Genomic DNA, 20,145 nt, shown 5'->3' on the forward strand with positions numbered 1-20,145 from the left:
TGGGCGGAAATTTGAAGGAACGCTTCGCGCAGGTAGAAAAGCGCTGAAGACTATCACCGCGCGGTTAGCCAAGTTGACGATTATGGTTAGGTAGTTTGACCTCAGTTAAAATGGCGACCGTAGTTGCTTCATTAACGTGTGATCGGCACCAGGGAGGCTTCCGGCGTCCCGCCGCAAAGCGAGACGGGAAACTATTTTAAACTGAGGCGGCGGCTGAGCGCTGGGTTGCAGCTCCTCAAAGGCGGGACTTCTGAGCTCGCTGGGCCTCTGAAGGGCTCAGGTGGAGAGGGGAGAGTTGGGACCCATTGTCCCTTGCCCTTCCTCTCCTCCGGCAGAGGCCGACTCCGCAGAAGCGAGGGTCGCAGAGCTGGTGGCTGGGTCAGCGGAAATGCCCCTCCTGGGGTGAAGTCTCGGGACATCTGAGGAAGCGAGTTTGTGTCCCTGGTGAACCCAGTTATTGCGGAGCGAGAGGGAATTTGGAGGGGCCAAGGATTCCTCCAAACTCTCTCTTACCTGCCGTTTTGGCGGCTTTTTTTTTTTTTTTTTTTTTAAACTTCAGGGGATTTTAGTCTCTACCTACTTTTGGAACCAGAATTGAAGAATGACTCTTGAAGCCGGAATGGGTGACAGCGTCATCACGGTATTTTATTGGTAAGAAGCTTTATCTTTGTCCAGGACTGGCCGTCAGCTTTATGTTTTGCCCTGCTGTGTACTCGTTATCTCTACAACACTTTTGTGTTTAGATGGCTGCACGCTACGTGCTTGGCACTGGGCCAAGCATTGGCAGTGGGATTTAGGTATTGGTAGCGGTGTAAAAAGTCAGGGTCCGTTCCTTCATGGATTTACCACAAGAAAAACAACTAAGTTGTAACTGTGTGTTATGAACTGCAAGTGCAAGAAGAGCTGGTGATACTCTGTGGATACCGGCCGGCTTCTGAGGACGTGAAACCTCCAGGATGGGTTGCATTTGGTCAGGCCAATGGGAGGAGAGAAGCATCCTTAGTTGGCTGAAGGCTGAATAAAGAAGTCAGGGAGCAGAGGCAAACATGACAGGCACGAAGGGGAGTAGTAGGGTGATGATCAGTCTAGGGCAGTGGTTCATAATCTTTTCAAAAATTGTCTACTGGGCCTTTCTTCCTCCCCCTCCACCACCAAATACACATGCATACAACATTTTGCATACAACCTTAGAGGGTTGTTGGATTTTGGAAAGGCCATTTGTCCATAGATCTTGGCCGAGAACTCCTGAAGTAGAAAATGAACCTGGATAATATCAAATAATAAGATCAGATCATGTAGTGCCATGAAACTCAGAGAAGTTCTGACTTCATCTGAAAGATGGGTGGGAATTGTTAGGGGATCTCCAGCAAGGTAATGACAAGATAGAAGTGGCGTCTATGGATCACTCCTTATGGACTGGGGAAAGGGGTTAAGAATGGGACACTAAAATAATGAGTCAAGATATATCTTTAACCTCTTACTTATTGGGCAGGGCAAAATTGCCCTTTATTGAGTGCGGAGTGAGAGAATAAAATAGATGTGAGTCATTTTCTAATCTTTCATGCGTGGTTTGGGATATTTCACATTACCATAATATTAAATACTGAGGGGAAAGGTTTTCTCAAAACCAACTGTCTCCGTGCTAATAGTCCTTTTCTCATCTACACAGATTTTTAAATCATTTTTTGGAATTCATAGCATTTCTCTTTTAAGGAGTCAAATTCAGCAGGGCTTCTTTTGCCTTGAAATTGATCTCTATTGAAAGGCAATGTGAAAAAAGAGATAAGAGCACCCACTCTGGCATTATACTGTCTGGGTTCAAATCCTGGTTCTTGCCTTCTTTACCTGTATGACTTTGGCAGATTACTGAACTTCTTTGTCTTTTCGTCTGTCAACTGGGAATATAATAAACCACCTCATGGGGGTTGAGGCAATATTTGTTAGGGGCTTGGACAAGTACCTGGCACCTGATGAGTACTCAATAAATGTTAGCAATTAATCCAAATAAAAATTTGAAAGAAACATTCTGTGTGGATGGGACTGATTAAAATCCCTCCCCGCTGTTTTTTGCTTTTTTTTTTTTTTTAAGATTTTTTATTTATTTATTTGACAGAGAAAGCACGAGCAGGGAGAGCAGGAGAGGAAGAAGCAGGCTCCCCGCCAAGGAGGGAGCCCAGTGCGGGACTTGATCCCAGGACTCTGGGATCATGACCTGAGCCGAAGGCAGATGCTTAACCATCTGAGCCCCCCAGGCGCCCTTTTTTTTTTTTTTTTTAAAGACCGTGCCACTGAAGGGTGGATGTAGGGGCAGAGGGAGAGAGAGAATCTCAAGCAGGCTCCATGCCCAGTGCACAGGGCTCAATCTCACGACCCTGAGATCATGACCTGAGCCGAAATCCAGAGTCACACTCTTAACTGACTGAGATAACTAGGTGCCCTAAAACTCTCTTTTAAAGAGATAATTCAGTATGCATTTAAAAGTAGAATGCTTTAAATTAGCTGTTATTTAAATTGTGTGGTGTATGATCTTGCCTGGGCATTATCTGAGCATTGAGAAATGCATATTTAACCTGTGAAGTTTTGTGCAAGATACAGAGGGTGTCCTACTTTGACATAATAAAATTTAAATACAGTAATAAATACAAGTTTTCATTTTTTTAGAAGGTTCTATTTGAGAGAGACAGCATGCACGCACGCACGCAAACACAAGCGGGAGGGAGGGGGAGGGGGAGAAGCAGGGAGCCTGATGTGGGGCTCTATCCTATGTGGGGCTGTATCCGGGCACTCTGCGATCATGACCTGAGCCAAAGGCAGACTCTTAACCGACTGAGCCACCCAGCCGCCCCTACAAGTTTTCATTTGTGAAAAACTGTTACCAAAGGGTAACTGTGCCAATACGTGGGAGTAATTATTATAACTTTTAAATCATAATTCCTTTCAATGAAAGTTATAATTTCAGAGTTCTATGAAATTCTTGTTTTTTTTTTTTTTTTTTTTTTAAGATTTTATTTATTTATTTGACAGAGAGAGACACAGCGAGAGAGGGAACACAAGCAGGGGGAGTGGGAGAGGGAGAAGCAGGCTTCCCGCAGAGCAGGGAGCCTGATGTGGGGCTTGGTCCCAGGACCCTGGGATCATGACCTGAGCCGAAGGCAGATGCTCAACGACTGAGCCATTCAGGCGCCCCCCTTCTGTTGATATAAACTGATACTTGTTAAGGGAGGTGGGCGGAGGGGGGGATGGGTTAAATGGGTGATGGGTATTAAGGAGGGTACTTGTTGTGATGAGCAACTGGGAGTTGTATATAAGTGATGTATCTCTAAATTCTACTCCTGAAACTAATATTACACTGTATGTTAACTAACTGGAATTTAAAGAAAAACTTGAAACTACAAAAACTAACAAATAAAAAACCCCTGCAATCCTTGCTAACAATTAAAAAACACTCAGCATTATATTAGGATAATTATACAAGAGAAATATAAAGCATGATTTCAAAGTATTTTAGTCTTGTTGGGAAGAGAAAAAATGCATACCAAAAAAAATTGTACAAGGAACTATATGAATATGGGCTAAAATGAGTGGTACAAACTAGATGATCAAGGAGAGCTATGCGGGCTGGTATATTATTAATCTCCAAACATTTTATGAAACATATTGTGAGATTTTGTTAGACTCATCGAGAGGATTTTTGGGCTTTTAAAAAATATTTACCCCTGAGATCTCATTCTGTGCACACACAGCCATGCCCGCATACACATTGCTTCCAGGAATGAGCTATTGATACAGACAGAAGTGTATAACATAGATATTCTGGGGAAAAAAGATTAACAAAACCCTTCTACTTGAAAAGAGATCAAATTCAAACATGGTCCTAAAGGAGGTGGATAAGGAACATGATTGATAGGCAAAAACATGAAGACAAGAATATGCTTATGCCTAGGAGAAGTAGGATAAGAGCAAGCTGAATTATGAAAGATCTTAAATAGCAGAAAAGTAGAATTTTTCTCATCACTGTAAAGTTTTTTTGCACAGGCGACAAATAAAGTGTCACTGCTGAAGAATGGATTACCCTTAGATACTGTAATAAGAACCTAGAAGTAGCTTTGGGAATGGATGACAGAGACTGTTGAAGGAAAAACTCAAAAGAATGTGCTTAATGACTACATGTTCAAGAATGAAAGTGGGAGAATACTTTTCTCCCACTTTAAATGAATTTAACATAGAAAATTGACTGGAATTTGAAAATGGACCAGCTAACTTTTGGAGGAGGATGGGAAGGAATTAAATTTAGTTTTGAACATTCTGAGTTTGAGGTATTGGTAAGAAAAAATAGCCTATAGCCAATGAGAAATATAGGACTTGGTTAAAAACTCAAATCTGGGGGTGAGGGGAGGAGCAAGGAGAGGAAGGGAAAGAAAGAATTCCTTTATAGCAGGGAGAAGAAGGATCAGTGAAACTATGAGCATGAATTAAGTTTTTAGTGTTCAGAATTCTGGTTTTATTTCTTTTTATGTAGACCATGGATTCTTATGATACATCAGAATCGACTCCTAGGCACAGTGCATCCTCAAGGCTTAAAGATTACTTTATAGGTGCCACCCCTTTGCAGAAACGATTAGAATCAGTCAGGAAGCTGACTTCATTTATCCCAACTCCACCTCGAAGGAAAATTCCTCAGTGTTCACAATTACAGGTATGCCTTTTGTGTTCCTTCGTGTTACTCAATAATTGAGAAAATCTGTGAGCAAAACATTTTGACTTTTGTTACTTTTTAATGTTTTTAGTGTCTTCTTAATCTCCCAGATAATAAATGAGAAATAGCAAAAACAAACTATTATTCACACTATCAGTACCACCTCTGTTATGTCTTTTAACTTCCTTTAATCTGGAGCATTTCCACAGTATTTCTTTGTTTTTTATGACATTGATGTTTTGAAGAATGTAATTTCCTCCCTTTTCCTTTTTTATTTTATTTTTTTAAAAGATTTTTATTTATTTATTATTTGATAGGGAGAGAGACAGTGAGAGAGGGAACAGAAGCAGGGGGGAGCGGGAAAGGGAGAAGCAGGCTTCACGCCGAGCAGGGAGCCCGATGCAGGGCTCGATCCCAGGACCCTGGGATCATGACCCAAGCCAAAGGCAGACACTCAAAGACTGAGCCATCCAGGCGCCCCTCCCCTTTCCTTTTTAAATAGAATATTCTTTGTTTTGTATCTGTCTGATGTTTCCTCATGGTTAGATTGAAGTTATGTATTGGCTGGAACACATTCCTTTTTGGGGAATAACATCTGGTAGCACGGAGGTGATGTCAGTTTTGATCATCCTGTCAAGGTGTTACCCAGTGGTCACTGTTTTATTCCTCTCTGCATCTAATAAACAGTCTGGGAAACACTTTAGGATAATGTAAATATTCTGTTCCTCATCAAAATTTCCCCTTACACTTAACATCCATTGATTATATTTGTCTGATTCTATATTTATCATGATGGTCACGATATAATGATTTTCCAACTCCCATTTGCTCCATATTTACCAACCAGCCTTTGGCATTCTATTATAAACCGTTCTCATTTCTCCTCTATTTATTTATTTATCTATCTTTCTTAATGAATTTTTTTCAAATTTTTCTAAATCATTAATTATTTTGATGTTTATATTGTCTCCAGTTTGTCTGCTGGCAACATTCTCTGTTTTGATTATTCATAAACAACTCTGAAGGTAACATTAGTAATTTGTGATTTCATTGGACCATGAAATAAAACCCTCGTCAGTGTGGGTTTGATGTGTGGTCTTGAGAAACATAGCAAGGATTCTGGCTGATCAGTCACCCACATCCTCCCTATAGTCTTGTTTTCTTGTCCATGTTGTGTGCCTCATATCTCTTGAGATATGGGAAAATTTTTGCTTCTTTCTGAAAAGTTTCTTAAATTACTAGTGCTGGTAATGAAAGTGATCGTTCCTAACCATAAAACAGAAATTGTATATAAAAATTGGAATGTCCAATTCATTTCCTTATCTCTGTGAAACAAATAATTTTCCCATACCTTTTGATCATAATAAGAAAAAAGTTTATAACTTTATATAAGTTTTATAAAAGTTTTCATGAACACTCTAGTCAGAAGAAATAGTTTTATCAAGTAGACAACTGTAATGAAAGTTCCAAAAGATAGTTGGAGCTGTAAGACCATGTCAAAAACTATGGATTTTATAGAAAAATTCAGTTCAGGATGAAAGTAGGAACCTGTATGGGGATGTATGTGAAGACCCTCAGTAATGTCATAGGGCCAATATGAAGGAAGTGTTTTTGTTTTTGATGGTACCTGTGGTTCTAATAGAACATGGCAGAAATGCTCCCAAGTATCTTTTTATTTAATCTACTGAATTTGACATTGTGTTATAGAGTGGACTTACCACCAAACGTTTAAGAAAATTACATAATTAAAACTAATCAAATTAAATGCTCCAGGAGTAGTTACTGTTTTCTAAATCTATAATTTTAAATTTCTAAAAGTCAAACATAAATGTTCATCCAATAAATATTTATTGAACAGCCGTTCTAGATGCTAGAGATATAGCACCTAATAGACAAAATCCCTGTTCTTGTCATACTTACACTCTAGTAAGGAAGACAGACAATAAAAATCAGACAAACGTATAATGTCATATAGTAATAAATGCTTTGGGAAAAAAAGGAATGTTAAAGAGATATAAAGTGACAAAATTGGAGTGAGACAAAATTAGATAGGGTAGCCTCTTGAGTGACATTTGGACAGACCTGAGTGAAGGAAAGGAACATGCCATGTGAACACATATGGGAAGAGTATTCCAGAGTGAAGGTACAGCAAATGAAAAGACTTGTTCAGGGATCTTCAGAGTCCTGCAAACTCTATTTTGGCTGGAGTGTAAAGATCAGGTACCCAGTAATAGATTTGTGTTAAGTATTTGAAATATTATGATTAAGAATTAGGAAATATTAGTAAATGAGAATTTAAACTTGTCTTGACTTTTTTTTCCTGTAGGAAGATAATGATCCTCAAAAAGTTGCATTCCTTCTGCATAAACAATGGACTTTATATAGTCTAACTCCCCTATATAAATTCTCCTATACTAATCTCAAAGAGTATTCTAGACTTCTGAGTGCATTTATTGCTGCTGAAAAGCAAAAAGGGCTTGCTGTGGAAGTGGGAGAAGACTTCAACATCAAAGTGACTTTCTCCACTCTCCTAGGAATGAAAGGAACACAAAGAGACTCTGAAGCGTTTCTCGTTCAGGTATGTTATATAAGCAATCCTTGCTTCCCAGGGGAAAAGAATTGGCACTGTCTTGGTTTAAAAATTGTGGTATTTTCAGCAATTGCACTTCTGGGTATTTACCCCAAAGACACAGATGTAGTGAAAAGAAGGGCCATATGCACCCCAATGTTCATAGCAGCAACGTCTGTAATAGCCAAACTGTGGAAAGAGCCAAGATGCTCTTCAACAGACGAATGGATAAAGAAGATGTGGTCCATATATACAGTGGAATATTACTCAGCCATCAGAAAGGATGAATATCCAACTTTTACATCAACATGGATGGGACTGGAGGAGATTATGCTAAGTGAAATAAGTCAAGCAGAGAAAGTCAATTATCGTATGGTTTCACTTATTTGTGGAACATAAGGAATAGCATGGAGGACACTAGGAGAAGGAAGGGAAAAATGAGAGGGGTGGAATTGGAGGGAGAGATGAACCATGAGAGACTATGGACTCTGAGAAACAAACAGGGTTTTAGAGGGGAGGGGGGAGGGAGGATTGGTTAGCCCGGTGATGGGTATTAAGGAGGGCATGTACTGCATGGAGCACTGGGTGTTATATGAAAACAATGGATCGTGGATCACTACATCAAAAACTAATGATGTATTTTATGGTGACTAACATAATAAAATTTAAAAAAAAGAAAAAAAGAAAAAAAATTGTGGTATTTTCTTACCATTTAAAAAAAATTTTAACCTTGTGATTTATAACCTATTTTATGTCTTGTTTGACCAAATTATAGTAATTAGATATGGCTAACTTAAAAAGTTTTTTTTTCCAGTTACATTATAGTCATGTTTACTTTAGAAAACTTAGAAAATACTTAAAAATACAAAGAAAATTGAAAACCACAATTTAACATTTTGGTCTACATCTATTTGGCAATAGACAATCTGAGTAAACCTCTATTTATTAAAGAAATTGAGTCAGTACTTTCCAAAATAGAAAGCATCAGGCCCAGATGGGTTCACTGGTGAATTCTGTCAAACATTTAAGGAAGAAATTATTTCAGTTTTCTGCAGTCTCTTCAGAGTATAGAACCAGAGGGAATACTTCCTTACACATTCTGTGAGGCTAGCATTACCCAATACTAAAACTAGACAAAGGTTATTAAAACTATAGATCAATATCTCTCATGAACATAGATACATCTGTCTGGCTATCTGGATCTACTAAAATTGGGATTTTATTGCCCATACTTTTGCATATGGCCTTTTTTTTAAAAATTAATAATAGTGTTGTAGATAATTACTCATGTCCTTAAGAATATTACATTTTGGGGGGCGCCTGGGTGGCTCAGATGGTTAAGTGTCTGCCTTCGGCTTGGGTCATGATCCCAGGGTCCTGGGATTGAGCCCCACATTGGGCTCCTGGCTCAGCGGGGAACCTGCTTCTCCCTCTCCCTCTGCCTCTCTCACTGCTCATGCTCTGTCTCTTTCTCTCTCTCTCTATCTCTGTGTCTCAAATGAATAAATAAAATCTTTAAAAAAACAAAACCCAAGAATATTACATTTTTGTAAGTGTATCTGTCTAATTCTATGGACTAAATTCCTAGAAGTGGAATTTTAGCAAAAAAACCCCAAACACATAATATATACACACACACAATCTATCATCATATATTGTGATATATCATGCCAGGTTACTCTTAGAAATGTAACATTCCTTCCTATGTGTAGTATTTAAAAGTAATATGACTATTTTTGGATTAAGAAACTGGATTTATTATTCATGCCTGCTACTTCTGTTTCTTCTGAGTGAATTCATCTTAGTCATTTTAAATCAAATTCTGAAATACGCCAACTATGGCCTGCGGGCCAAATCTGACCTGCTGCTTGTTTTTGTTGCTGTTTTTGGAAATCAGGTTTTACTGGAGCAGTGCTCCTTTCATTTGTTTACATATTGTCTATGGCTGCTTTTGTGCTACAACAGCACGTTTGAGTATTTGCTACAGAGACCATGTGGCTTGCAAAGCCTAAAATATTTACTGTCTGACTTTTACAGGAAGAATTTGCTAACCCCTGGTATAGATCATGATATTGGCAAGGATCTTCAAGATTCCTAGGATTAGGTTTAGCTGCATAAAACAGAAAGACCAAATAACCATGAATTAAATGTCTGTCTTGAGGTTTAATAGATAGAGGCTTATTTGTCTTACCAAAAAGTGTTTGGAGGTAAGGTGTTTAAGGTGGTATATGCTTTATGAATTAATAATCTAGGCTCCTTCCATCTTCTCCATCTTCTTCTTCCATCTTCTCTCTCATCCTTGGTGCATGGCTTCTATCCTTAAGGTTGCATCTTAAGTCTAAGGTGGCTCCTGAAGCTCTAAATATTCTCTGCCAGTTTCAGGCAGGAAGTAGGAAGGTGAACCAAATGAATCTTTAATGAGACTGCTAAGACCCAACAACTTCTCTTTACATCCCAGTCGGAAGGCAGATTAGGAAATTTTTCTGTTTTAGTGGGTACTTTGCCATCTCATTAAAAGCCCAGTTTTATTGTGGAAGGAAAAATAGGTACTGGGTAGACAGCAGTCTTTGTCAAATGAAGCAGTTGATGCCCAGAGAAGGGATGTGATTTGCATGTTAACAGGCAAACGTTCTTGTGAGGAATAGAAATGACTTCTTGAACTCTTAGTAGAGTGTCCTAACAGTGTCCAAGTTAAATCTCATTTCTTCACAGAGTTACAGAACTTTTAGGTTATGAAAGTGTGATAGACCTATCTGGGCTTAAAGGCTTTTGAGTCTCTTACAATCTCTTGAACAAGGAGGAGAAATATGCAAAAAGTAACTGTTAAAATGATTATCTCTAAAGAGATATGATACTGGGCTGTGATCTTCACTTTATCCTGGTCAAACTTTAAAACTATGAATATCTGGAAGGTATGTTTGTCATGTACTTTATAGATTTGAAGTTTGAGACGTTAGTCTGCTGGAAAACATAATCAAGATTCTGAAAAATCTGAATGGATTGGCGCAATGGGTCAAATTGAAAGAGATTAAAATTTTATTTTATTTTTTTAAAGATTTTATTTATTTATTTGACAGAGAGAGACAGCGAGAGAGGGAACATAAGCAGGGGGAGTGGGAGAGGGAGAAGCAGGCTTCCCGTGGAGCAGGGAGCCCGATGCGGGGCTCGATCCCAGGACCCTGGGATCATGACCTGAGCCGAAGGCAGATGCTTAACGACTGAGCCACCCAGGCGCCCCGAGATTAAAATTTTAATAGGAATAAATATACTGCCTCTGTATATTAGGGGAGGTTTACCTTTTTTTTTTTTTTTAAGATTTGTTTATTTACTTTAGAGAGCACACAAGCAGGGGGAGGGGGAGAGGGAGAGAATCTCAAGCAGACTCCCCGCTAAGCATGGAGCCTGACGTGGGGCTCATTCTCAGGCCCTGAGATCATGACCTGAGCCCAAATCAAGAGTTGGCTGCTTAACTAACTGAGCCACCCAGGTGCCCAGAGATTTACCTATTTTTTTTTTTTAAAGATTTTATTTATTTTTATTTGAGAGAGAATGAGAGACAGAGAGCACGAGAGGGAAGAGGGCAGAGGGAGAAGCAGACCCCCTGCCGAGCAGGGAGCCCGATGTGGGACTCGATCCTGGGACTCCAGGATCATGACCTGAGCCGAAGGCAGTCGCTTAACCAACTGAGCCGCCCAGGCGCCCGAGATTTACCTATTAATAGCAAAAACGAATAGGGTAATTTATGTAAAGCTGTCAACTAAAAATTAGAAAACTACTGCAATCTAAGATTATATTAATAGTTGTATAATCCAGGTTAAAGATGGTCACAGTCCTTTATTTTTTATTTACTTATTTTTAAAGATTTTATTTATTTATTTGACAGAGAGAGATAGCGAGAGCAGGAACACAAGCAGGGGGAGTGGAAGAGGGAGAAGCAGGCTTCCCGCTGAGCAGGGAGCCCGATGTGGGGCTCGATCCCAGGACCATAGGACCATGACCTGAGCCGAAGGCAGATGCTTAACGACTGAGCCACCCAGGCACCCCGGTTACAGTCCTTTAATCAGATCTTTTTGAAGTAATTATATTCACTTAAGAATGACACTCCTGCAGAATAATTTCAGAGTGACCAGGATAATGTGTATGGCATAGGAGGAATGGTTGAAGAAACGGAGATGTTGAACTTGACATTACATATGATAGGGGTCATCAAATATTTGAAGGGCTTTTCCTGTAGAAGAGAAATTAGATTTGATTTGTTCTACATGCACATAAGGAAGAAAACAGGACCTGCGGGTGGAAACTGTGGGCCTAACATATGAGAGAACGTTTTTAAGTTGATAGAGCTGCCTTAGGAAGAATTCAAGCACTTTGGATTTGGTGACTTTTTACACTCCCTTCTGAAGTTGAGATTTTGAGATTTTTTTCCCTTAGGATAGTGTACTTGATTACACCATATCGGCATTCCTTATTTTGCATTTTGGCTGCACCAAGATCTTGCCATATACCATATCCTAATAAGAGCATTAAGAGGTAGGTCAATTAACTTGATATATCCTAATAGTGATTAGGGAGATTATTCCCTTTGTGTTTTTTGGCAAGTAGTACAACATATCTTCTTATTTTTAAATGTACTGATTTTGAGAAGATGTAATTTAGGAGTAAATGTACTTTTGAACTTAACCTTTTTTTTCTTTGTAGATTCTGTCAAAATCTCAATTGCCATCTGAGAACAGAGAACATAAAGTGTTGTGGACTGGTTGGTTCTGCTGTATATTTGGAGACAGTCTTCTAGAGACTGTTTCAGAAGATTTCACCTGTGTACCCTTATTCCTTGCAAATGGAGCAGAGACAAATACAGCCATAGTAGGAACCTGGTTTCAGAAAACTTTTGATTGTTATTTCAGTCCCTTAGCAATCAATGCATTTAATCTTTCCTGGATGGCTGCTATGTGGACTGCATGCAAAATGGAACAGTATATGGCTGCTACCGAATTTCTTTGGTCTGTACCCTGTAGCCCTCAAAGTCTGGACATTTCTTATGCCATACATCCAGAAGATGCCAAAGCTTTGTGGGACAGTGTCCACAAAACACCTGGAGAAGTTACTCAGGAGGAAGTTGACTTATTTATGGACTGCCTTTATTCACATTTCCATAGGCATTTCAAAATTCACTTATCAGCCACAAGATTGGTCCGTGTTTCCACATCTGTAGCTTCAGCACATACTGATGGAAAAATAAAGGTTAGTCTGAACAAATCTAGTTAAGTAATTTTTCCTTATTGTTACATAGCTTTCAAAATGTATGGTAATTGTATTTTCTACATTGAAGAAACACATTTGAATGCTAATTCAAGACAGTAGAGATATTTTATTTTATGCTTTATAAATGATTTACTAAAAAGTCTTCAGCCTCTAGATACAGCTTTATAATGGGAGGATACTGTATGCTGTGTGCTATAGACTTTGGTAATAATAGGAATTATTCTGTAGTAACTTTGAAACTTTAAAAATTGTTTTGTCAAACTTTGAAATAATTATTGGAGCAACAGAGGATTTTGTGTGTTAGATCAGAAAATTATAGCCAGAAATACATAACTAAGGTGTCATTTTTATATTTTAGGCTTTTCTCTCCCTACTGGGAAAGAAATAATTGGCATTGTTTTACTCTCTATGAAGTACTTGCTAGAGGAAGTATCAGAAATAAACTGAGAGTAGGCACCTAAATATAATAAAATATATTAATATATTTAAAATGTATTAAAATATAGCCACAGTAAAAAGTGAATATTGGTCTTGTCACTGTGCTAGGAGTTTAATACACCTTAATTTTAATCTTTAGAGCAACCCTGTAGTAGGTGTTTTTATCCACATTTTAGTTTTAAGGAAACATTTATTTTTAAAATAATAAAATTTTATTTTTAATTTATTGAGTTTATTTTTAGAAATAACACCTATTTTTAAAATAGGTGTTTTTATCCACATTTTATTTTTAAAATAAGATAGGTGAAAGTGATACCTGCAAGATAGCTTAGTCAGAGGAGGAGTCAGTATTTGAATGTTTATCTCTTAGGTTCCAAAAAGCTCATACTCTATAAGTACCGTATTAATGTTTTTCAAACTGAAGGTCATAATGCAATAGTAAGTTGGAAAATAATTTTGATGGGAAGAGACCAGCTTTAAAAAAACAAGAGAGAAATATAATAGAAAATATATAAATGAGTGTATCACATGTGGTAAGGGTATACATTTGCTTGTACTGGGTCATGATGTTAAATTTATTTCTTTGGTTTGCAGTAAAACATTTGAAAGATTATACTATACCTTGTTACTTTGATATTATAAAGGAAAAAAATTCCATTTTAGCACCTCAGAATTCAGTGTTCATGAAGTCCTTGTATATTTTAAGATTTTTATTTTCATATGCCCACATTCCATTAGTAAACTACATTTAAAAACTGTTATGTATAATGTGTTCTTATGAATATAAAGGTGGTTCTTTAACAAATTGATTTTATCTGGTCTATTATACATGTAAGAGCCTCTTTTTCTTTTTAAGATTTTATTTATTTATTTTAGAGATAGAACAAGCAAGTGGGAGGGGAGAGCAGAGGGAGAGGGATAAACAGATTCCATGCTGAGTGGAGCCTGATACAGGGCTCAACACCGGGCTTGATCCCATGACCCTGAGATAATGACTTGAGCCAAAATCAAGTCAGATGCCTACCCTACTGAGGTACCCAGGCACCCCACTAAGAGCCTCGCTTAATGATATAAGACAGTAACTGGCTCCTACCTTCACATAATGCCATGATGATAGCTAACATTTTTAAATTTTTTTTGATAGTGAACATTTATTAAGCACTAGCCGTGCCAGGCATTATTAAGCATTTTATGTATACTGTCTTATTTAGTTTTTCACAACAATCTGTTGACCTAGCTTGTAAAGACGAAACTAGCACAGAGGATAAGTAGGTTCCCTGAGATCACACAGCTAATAAGTGGAGTTGGAATTTGAAAACAGTCATCTGACTCAAAAGCTTATGCTTTTAATTGCAACAGTGTACTGCCTCTCAGAAGTTTGAAATTAGTGTATTAACCAGGTTTCTGCCATCTGCTTAGTTTCTACAAGATACTTTTGGAATCATATATCCCTTTGAGAAGAAGGAAGCTATGGAACATCTTTCTAGAAAATGTAGATACTCAATTTGCATATAAATCCAAGGGTTCAGGGATACCTGTTCCTCTCCTTACTCCTTATGCAGATAGCCCACCCATGGAAATCAAGATAAATAAGAACTTTAGTTATTTCTATGCACCATTGACTAATAGTTGTATATTTATTAAAGTTAGTAGTCTTCATTAAATAGAATAAAATTTGACTTAGAGCAGCAGTGGTTTGGATTCATCTTAGCTTGCAGATACGGAATTTAAAATAAGCCTGGAATATTTATCAAATATTAAACTGCTTTGTTATCAGAATTCTAATTTTAAATGTCTGGGTTTTTTTGTTTTTCAGATTCTGTGTCGTAAATACCTTATTGGAGTCTTGGCATATTTGACAGAACTGGCAATTTTTCAAATTGATTGAAGTCTTGTGGGGATGATACATGATGGATTATATACTTCTTTCTCACTGATTATTTGCCTAATTGCTATGCTGAGAGGGCCTGCAGGAGAAATACGCATCTGTCTCTGCATCTGTTTTCCTCTCAGTGCCTTTGGAATTGCCCAGATGGAATTCAAGAAGGATCTAGAAGAACAAAGAAGGTGGTAGTAAATGAATCACAGCCAGGTGCTCGATAATAGTCATGATGATCTGGGATGCCAGATTCTAGAAAATGCTGAGTTGTTATTTTCTTGGACCATCTTTCTAAAAAATATGTAATGTTTATTACATTAAATTTTTAGGATTCAAATGAGGTATCTCTAATATTATTTCTGATTTGGATCTTTAAAACCTTCAGTTCCTTTTAAGCATTTTAGAGTTGGGTCCAGAGGGAATTTCTGTCTTCTAAAGACATTTTCCTAGTATCATTTCACTGTAAAGAATTGACAATTAAAATCTCCTCCAAAGGAAACTAGAGATTAATATACACTTTTTAAGCCACTAATATGCTTCTGTTTTTAATACTGTTCAATTCTTATTGCAATGTTGAATTAAATACTCACTTTTAAAATGAAGCAGTGTTTTTATTAGTGTCTTGGTGACAGATCTTTAATTAATGTCTCAGAAATGAGAAATCATAGGCTTTTTCTCTAGCACAAATGTTACAAGCCAACAATTATATGGAATCAAAGGCAACTGTGAGCTGCTTTTGAGGGCAGAAATTATTTAACTTTCATGTCCCTAATTTTGCTTTAGCACAGTGCTTAGTAAATATCTGCAGATTAAGTGAATGCATTTTAACCAACTCTTCCATTTTATAGATGCAAACTATGAGATCAAGCAACTTAGGAGACTTGCCCAAGATGCTGTATCTAAATCTCTGAATCTCTTCTTTTAATTTATTGAGCCCCAGAAGATTTTGTTTTACTTTATAAATGATGTTTTTAAAAATTTGTTTGAAAGGAAATAATTTTAATAGGCTGTCATTCTAAAAACAAAGATTGATTTCTGGAATGGGGTATTATTTCACATATACCATGAATAGCAGAGATAGTGGAAAAAGCATGGGCTTTGGAGTCAGACAGCCATTCATTTAACTAACATTAAGCTCCTACAGTATACTTGGAATTGTATTGGGCAACAGGGGTATAGCAATGAAGACAAAAAAGATCCCTGTCATGTGGAAATTATATTCTAGTGGAGGAAGGTAAAAGATAATTTCAGTTGAGATAAATGTTATAAAGAAAATAAGGCAGTACATTATGGAAAGGGGTGACTTTTTATACAGTTGTCAAAGAAGGTCTCTCTGAGGAAGTGACATTTGAGCTGAGTCCTGAGTGGTGAGAGGGAACCAGCTATGTGAAGGTGTGTGGAGGGGTTTGCTAGGCAAGTAAAATGGCAAGAGCACAGGCCTTGAGATAGCTAAGAACTTGGCTTATTTGAGGAATAAAGGAAGTTTGTGTGGCTGGAGCATAGTGAATAAGGGTGGAGTAGTAGTAGATCAAAGTGAAGAGATTGTGCAGCAGAGACTTATTCCATTGGTTATGTCTCCCAATTTTTGACTGGGCATGTGGCTGTCCAGAATAAAGATGACCTTTTCTGGCCTTTCTCAGGTGTAAACTATACCTAGGTATAGTCATATGACTAAGTTCTGACTCACGGCCTATAAATGGAAGGATCATGTAGAGCTTCCAGGAATCTTCCTTAAAAAACAGTGGGCATGTACCCTTTGCCTTTTTCTTATTCTTCTTCCATCTTTTCTCTTTGGAACACATATAATGACTGGAATTCTAGCCATTCTTTGTGGTCACGGGGATGCAGGTCAGGTCATAGGGCTGGTAGAGCATGGTCTGAAAGGAGTTTGTGCCTCGAGGACTTCTTTTTTTTTTTTTTTTTTAAAGATTTTATTTATTTGAGATAGAATGAGAGAGAGAGAGAGAGCACATGAGAGGGGGGAGGGTCAGAGGGAGAAGCAGACTCCCTGCTGAGCAGGGAGCCCGATGCAGGACTCGATCCCGGGACTCCAGGATCATGACCTGAGCTGAAGGCAGTCGCTTAACCAACTGAGCCACCCAGGCGCCCTGCCTCGAGGACTTCTTAAAGCTAAACCCCACTGCCACCCTTGGGTGGTCTTCCTCTAGACTTACATGTCAGAGAACTTTTTTTTTTTTAAGAGAGGGAGGGTTGGGGGGGCAGAGAGGGGGAGAGAGAGAGTCTTAAGCAGTCTCCACCTCCAGCGTGGAGCCCGACACGGGGCTCGATCTCACAACCCTGAGATTATGACCTGAGCCGAAATCAAGGGTCAGTGCTTAACCGACTGAGCCACCCAGGTGCCCCAGAAAAGTAAACTTTTATCTTCTACAAGCTGTTGCTATTTTGGGTCTCTTGCTCATAGCCAAACCTAATCCTGATAGAAAGAGGCAGGATCTACATCATCTAAGTTTTTGTAGATACTGTGAAGAGATTGGATTTTATTCTAAATGCAATGAGAAGCCGCTGACGTTTTAAGCAGGAGAGTAATATTACCGAATCTATGTTTTATAAGATATGAGGGAGAATGAGTTATAGGTGGACAAGAGTGAAAGGAAAAACAGTTAAAAGATTATTGGAAATGGTACAGTCTCTATGGAGAAATTAGCAATATCTAGCAAAATTATGTGGGATTTATCCTTTGACCAGCAATCCCACTTCTAGCATTCTATCCCCAAAATTCACTGGCAAAATATAAATGAAGCGTGTACAAGGTTATCTATAGTGTTAGTATAGCAATAGTATTTGTAATAGCAAGACTGAAAAAAGTCCAAATGCATATCAAAGGGGGATTGTTTATGGTGTAGCTGCACAGTGAATTACTACTATGTGACTATAAAAAGGTTTGAAGAAGATATCTAATACTGCCATGGAGTGATCTTGATCTCTAAGATGCGTTGTTGAAAGAGCATCATGTAGACAGTGTATATATAGTATGCTATCTTTTACGGAAGGAATGGGTGAAATACGAGTTTGTGTGTGTATTTCCTTTATGTTTCCAAAAAACAATGGAAGGATAAACCAAAAACTAATGAAAGTGGTTACTAATTAGGGGGAAGGAAGGAACTGGGTAAAGGGGACAGGAATGAAAGTTAAAACTTATTTGAATGTTCCTTGTTTATAGTTTGGAACCATGTAAGTGTTTTATATAATTACATAACAAAATTGGATCAAAAAGAAAAAGCAATCCTTAAAAATTGAAAATAAACCTAACTATATTAAGTTCATGCCATAATCACACAGAGTTATTTTTAGTATCTTTAAATCCTCGTATTTTGACTGTATGTTGTCAGCTATATCTTAGGAAAAGAGCAGCAAAGGAATTTAAGTTGTACTCAAGATAACTGAGTACAACATATAAAAACTGAGTATAAAACATGTAAGAATGTTATGAATCAAGATATGCAATTATAAAATAAAGTAAGCTAAGTAGAAACTCTGTAATGTTAAATTTGAATTGGAAATACCAGGGTGAACTCATTTATTTTCAAAATGTAAAAGTTTTTAATTTTGATGAAGTCTAGCTTATCAGTTATTTTATTTCTTACGCCTTTGGTGTTGTGTCTAAGAAATCTTACTGCTTAATCTGAGGTCTCAAAGGGTTACTCCTTTGTTTTTTTAAGGATCTTATAATTTTAGCTTTAAATTGAGGTCTGTAATCCATCTTGAGATTTTCTGTATGGAGTGAGGTAAGCATCCAAACTCATCATTTTGCATATTCATTCATTCATGTCATTCATTTGTTCTAGTACCATTTATTAAAAAGGCTATTTTCCCATGTTGCCTCTGTCACCTTTCTTAAAAATCATTTGGCCGTAGATGTTTATTTCTGGACCCTGTTCTATTTCATTGATGTGAGTACCACACTGTCTTGGTTACTGTAGCTTTGTAGTGCACTTTGAAATCAGGAAGTGTGAGTCTTCCAGCTTTTCCTTCTTTTTTCTAAGATTGTTTTGGTTATTCTGGGTCTTTTGCATTTCCAAAGAATTTTAGGATCAGCTGGTCAATTTTGAAAAAAAGTTAGCTGGGATTTTGATAGTGGTTGTGTTCAATCTATAGATCAATTTGGGGAGTACTGCTATCATAATGATATTAAGTCTAATATCTAATCTACGAGCATGGGGTATCTTTCTATTTATTTCAGAATTTCCTTCAACCGTGTTTTATAGTTTTCAGCATACAAGTATTGCACTTCTTTTGCTAAATTTATTCCTAAGTATTTCATGCTATTGAGAATGGAAAAACACTTTTTGCAAAATAAGTGAAAATTACTTTATTTTGGAAAGGTAAGTAGCTAGGGAGTTTCAAAGTAGAGCTACACATCCATCCATACTAGATAATGACAGTAGAGTAATTTTATGTGTTTTCTGTTTTTGAAGGATAGACTTCTTAAAAAGATGCTTGCACTTTTATACATTTGGAATTGCTTTCTTAATTTCATTTTTGGATTGTTTGTTGTGAGTATATATATTGCTCTTATATCCTGTGATCTTGCTGAACTTGTTTATTCTAGTAATTTTTTTCAGTGAATTCCTTAGGATTTTCTGTATGCAAGACTAATGTCACTTGTGAATAAAGAGTTTTACTTAATTTCAACCTGGATGCCTTTTCTTTCTTTTTCTTGCCAACTTGCCTTGGCTAGAATTTCCACCACAATTGCAGATAGAAGTGGTGAGGATGTAGTTTTATATTGTTCCTGATCTTAGTGTGTATTTCACTATTAAATGTGCTGTTAGCTGTAGGTTTCTCCTATATGCCCTTTGTCAGGTTAAAGCAATTCTCTTCCTAATTTGTTGATGGTTTTTATTATGCATGGATGTTGCATCTTGTCAAATTATTTTTCTGTACCTATTGAGATAATTCATGATTTATATTTTTTTTACTTAAAACTACACATTTCACTTCCAGTTTCCAGTTCCTCATACGAGGATGGCCACTGCGTCCTAACAAGTAAAAAGTTGAGGAGATGGAAAAATCAAGAACTCTTCTTGGATCCATAGGAGGGGAGGATATAGGGTAAACAGCTGTCCCCTAGGTTGAAGAGTAGTATAGAGAACAATGAATGGATTTGGAATCGTTATGTGGATATGAGGTTCAGTTTCTACCATGTCCTTCTAACTTTCTAAGCTTCAGTTTACTTATTTATAAAATGAAGAGGACAGCCAACCCAACCCAACTCTGAGCTCACTTCATAATTGTGGAAATCAGTATGCAAATATTCTTTTTTTTTTAAAGATTTTATTT

At 37.4% G+C, this 20,145-nt stretch overlaps 1 protein-coding gene across 2 annotated transcripts; it reads left to right on the forward strand.

Moving 5' to 3' along the window:
* Window positions 1–132: 132 nt before the first annotated feature.
* Window positions 133–18,903, forward strand: CENPL (centromere protein L). Of its 2 annotated transcripts, none has more exons than XM_064594307.1 (6): window positions 133–444; window positions 560–651; window positions 4,520–4,696; window positions 7,023–7,274; window positions 11,964–12,506; window positions 14,782–18,903. In XM_064594307.1, exons 3-6 carry the CDS (start codon window positions 4,523–4,525, stop codon window positions 14,851–14,853), a joined length of 1,041 nt encoding a protein of 346 aa, XP_064450377.1. In that variant the 5' UTR covers window positions 133–444; window positions 560–651; window positions 4,520–4,522; the 3' UTR covers window positions 14,854–18,903. The 2 variants fall into 2 exon arrangements, with proteins under 2 accessions (XP_064450377.1, XP_064450376.1); XM_064594306.1 differs by having other exon boundaries at window positions 133–431.
* Window positions 18,904–20,145: the final 1,242 nt, after the last annotated feature.

This window comes from Mirounga angustirostris, unplaced genomic scaffold (genome assembly GCF_029215605.1).
Source record: "Mirounga angustirostris isolate CCGP_5_RB_7025 unplaced genomic scaffold, mMirAng1.0.hap1 SCAF_6, whole genome shotgun sequence".
NCBI classification, from domain to species: domain Eukaryota; kingdom Metazoa; phylum Chordata; class Mammalia; order Carnivora; family Phocidae; genus Mirounga; species Mirounga angustirostris.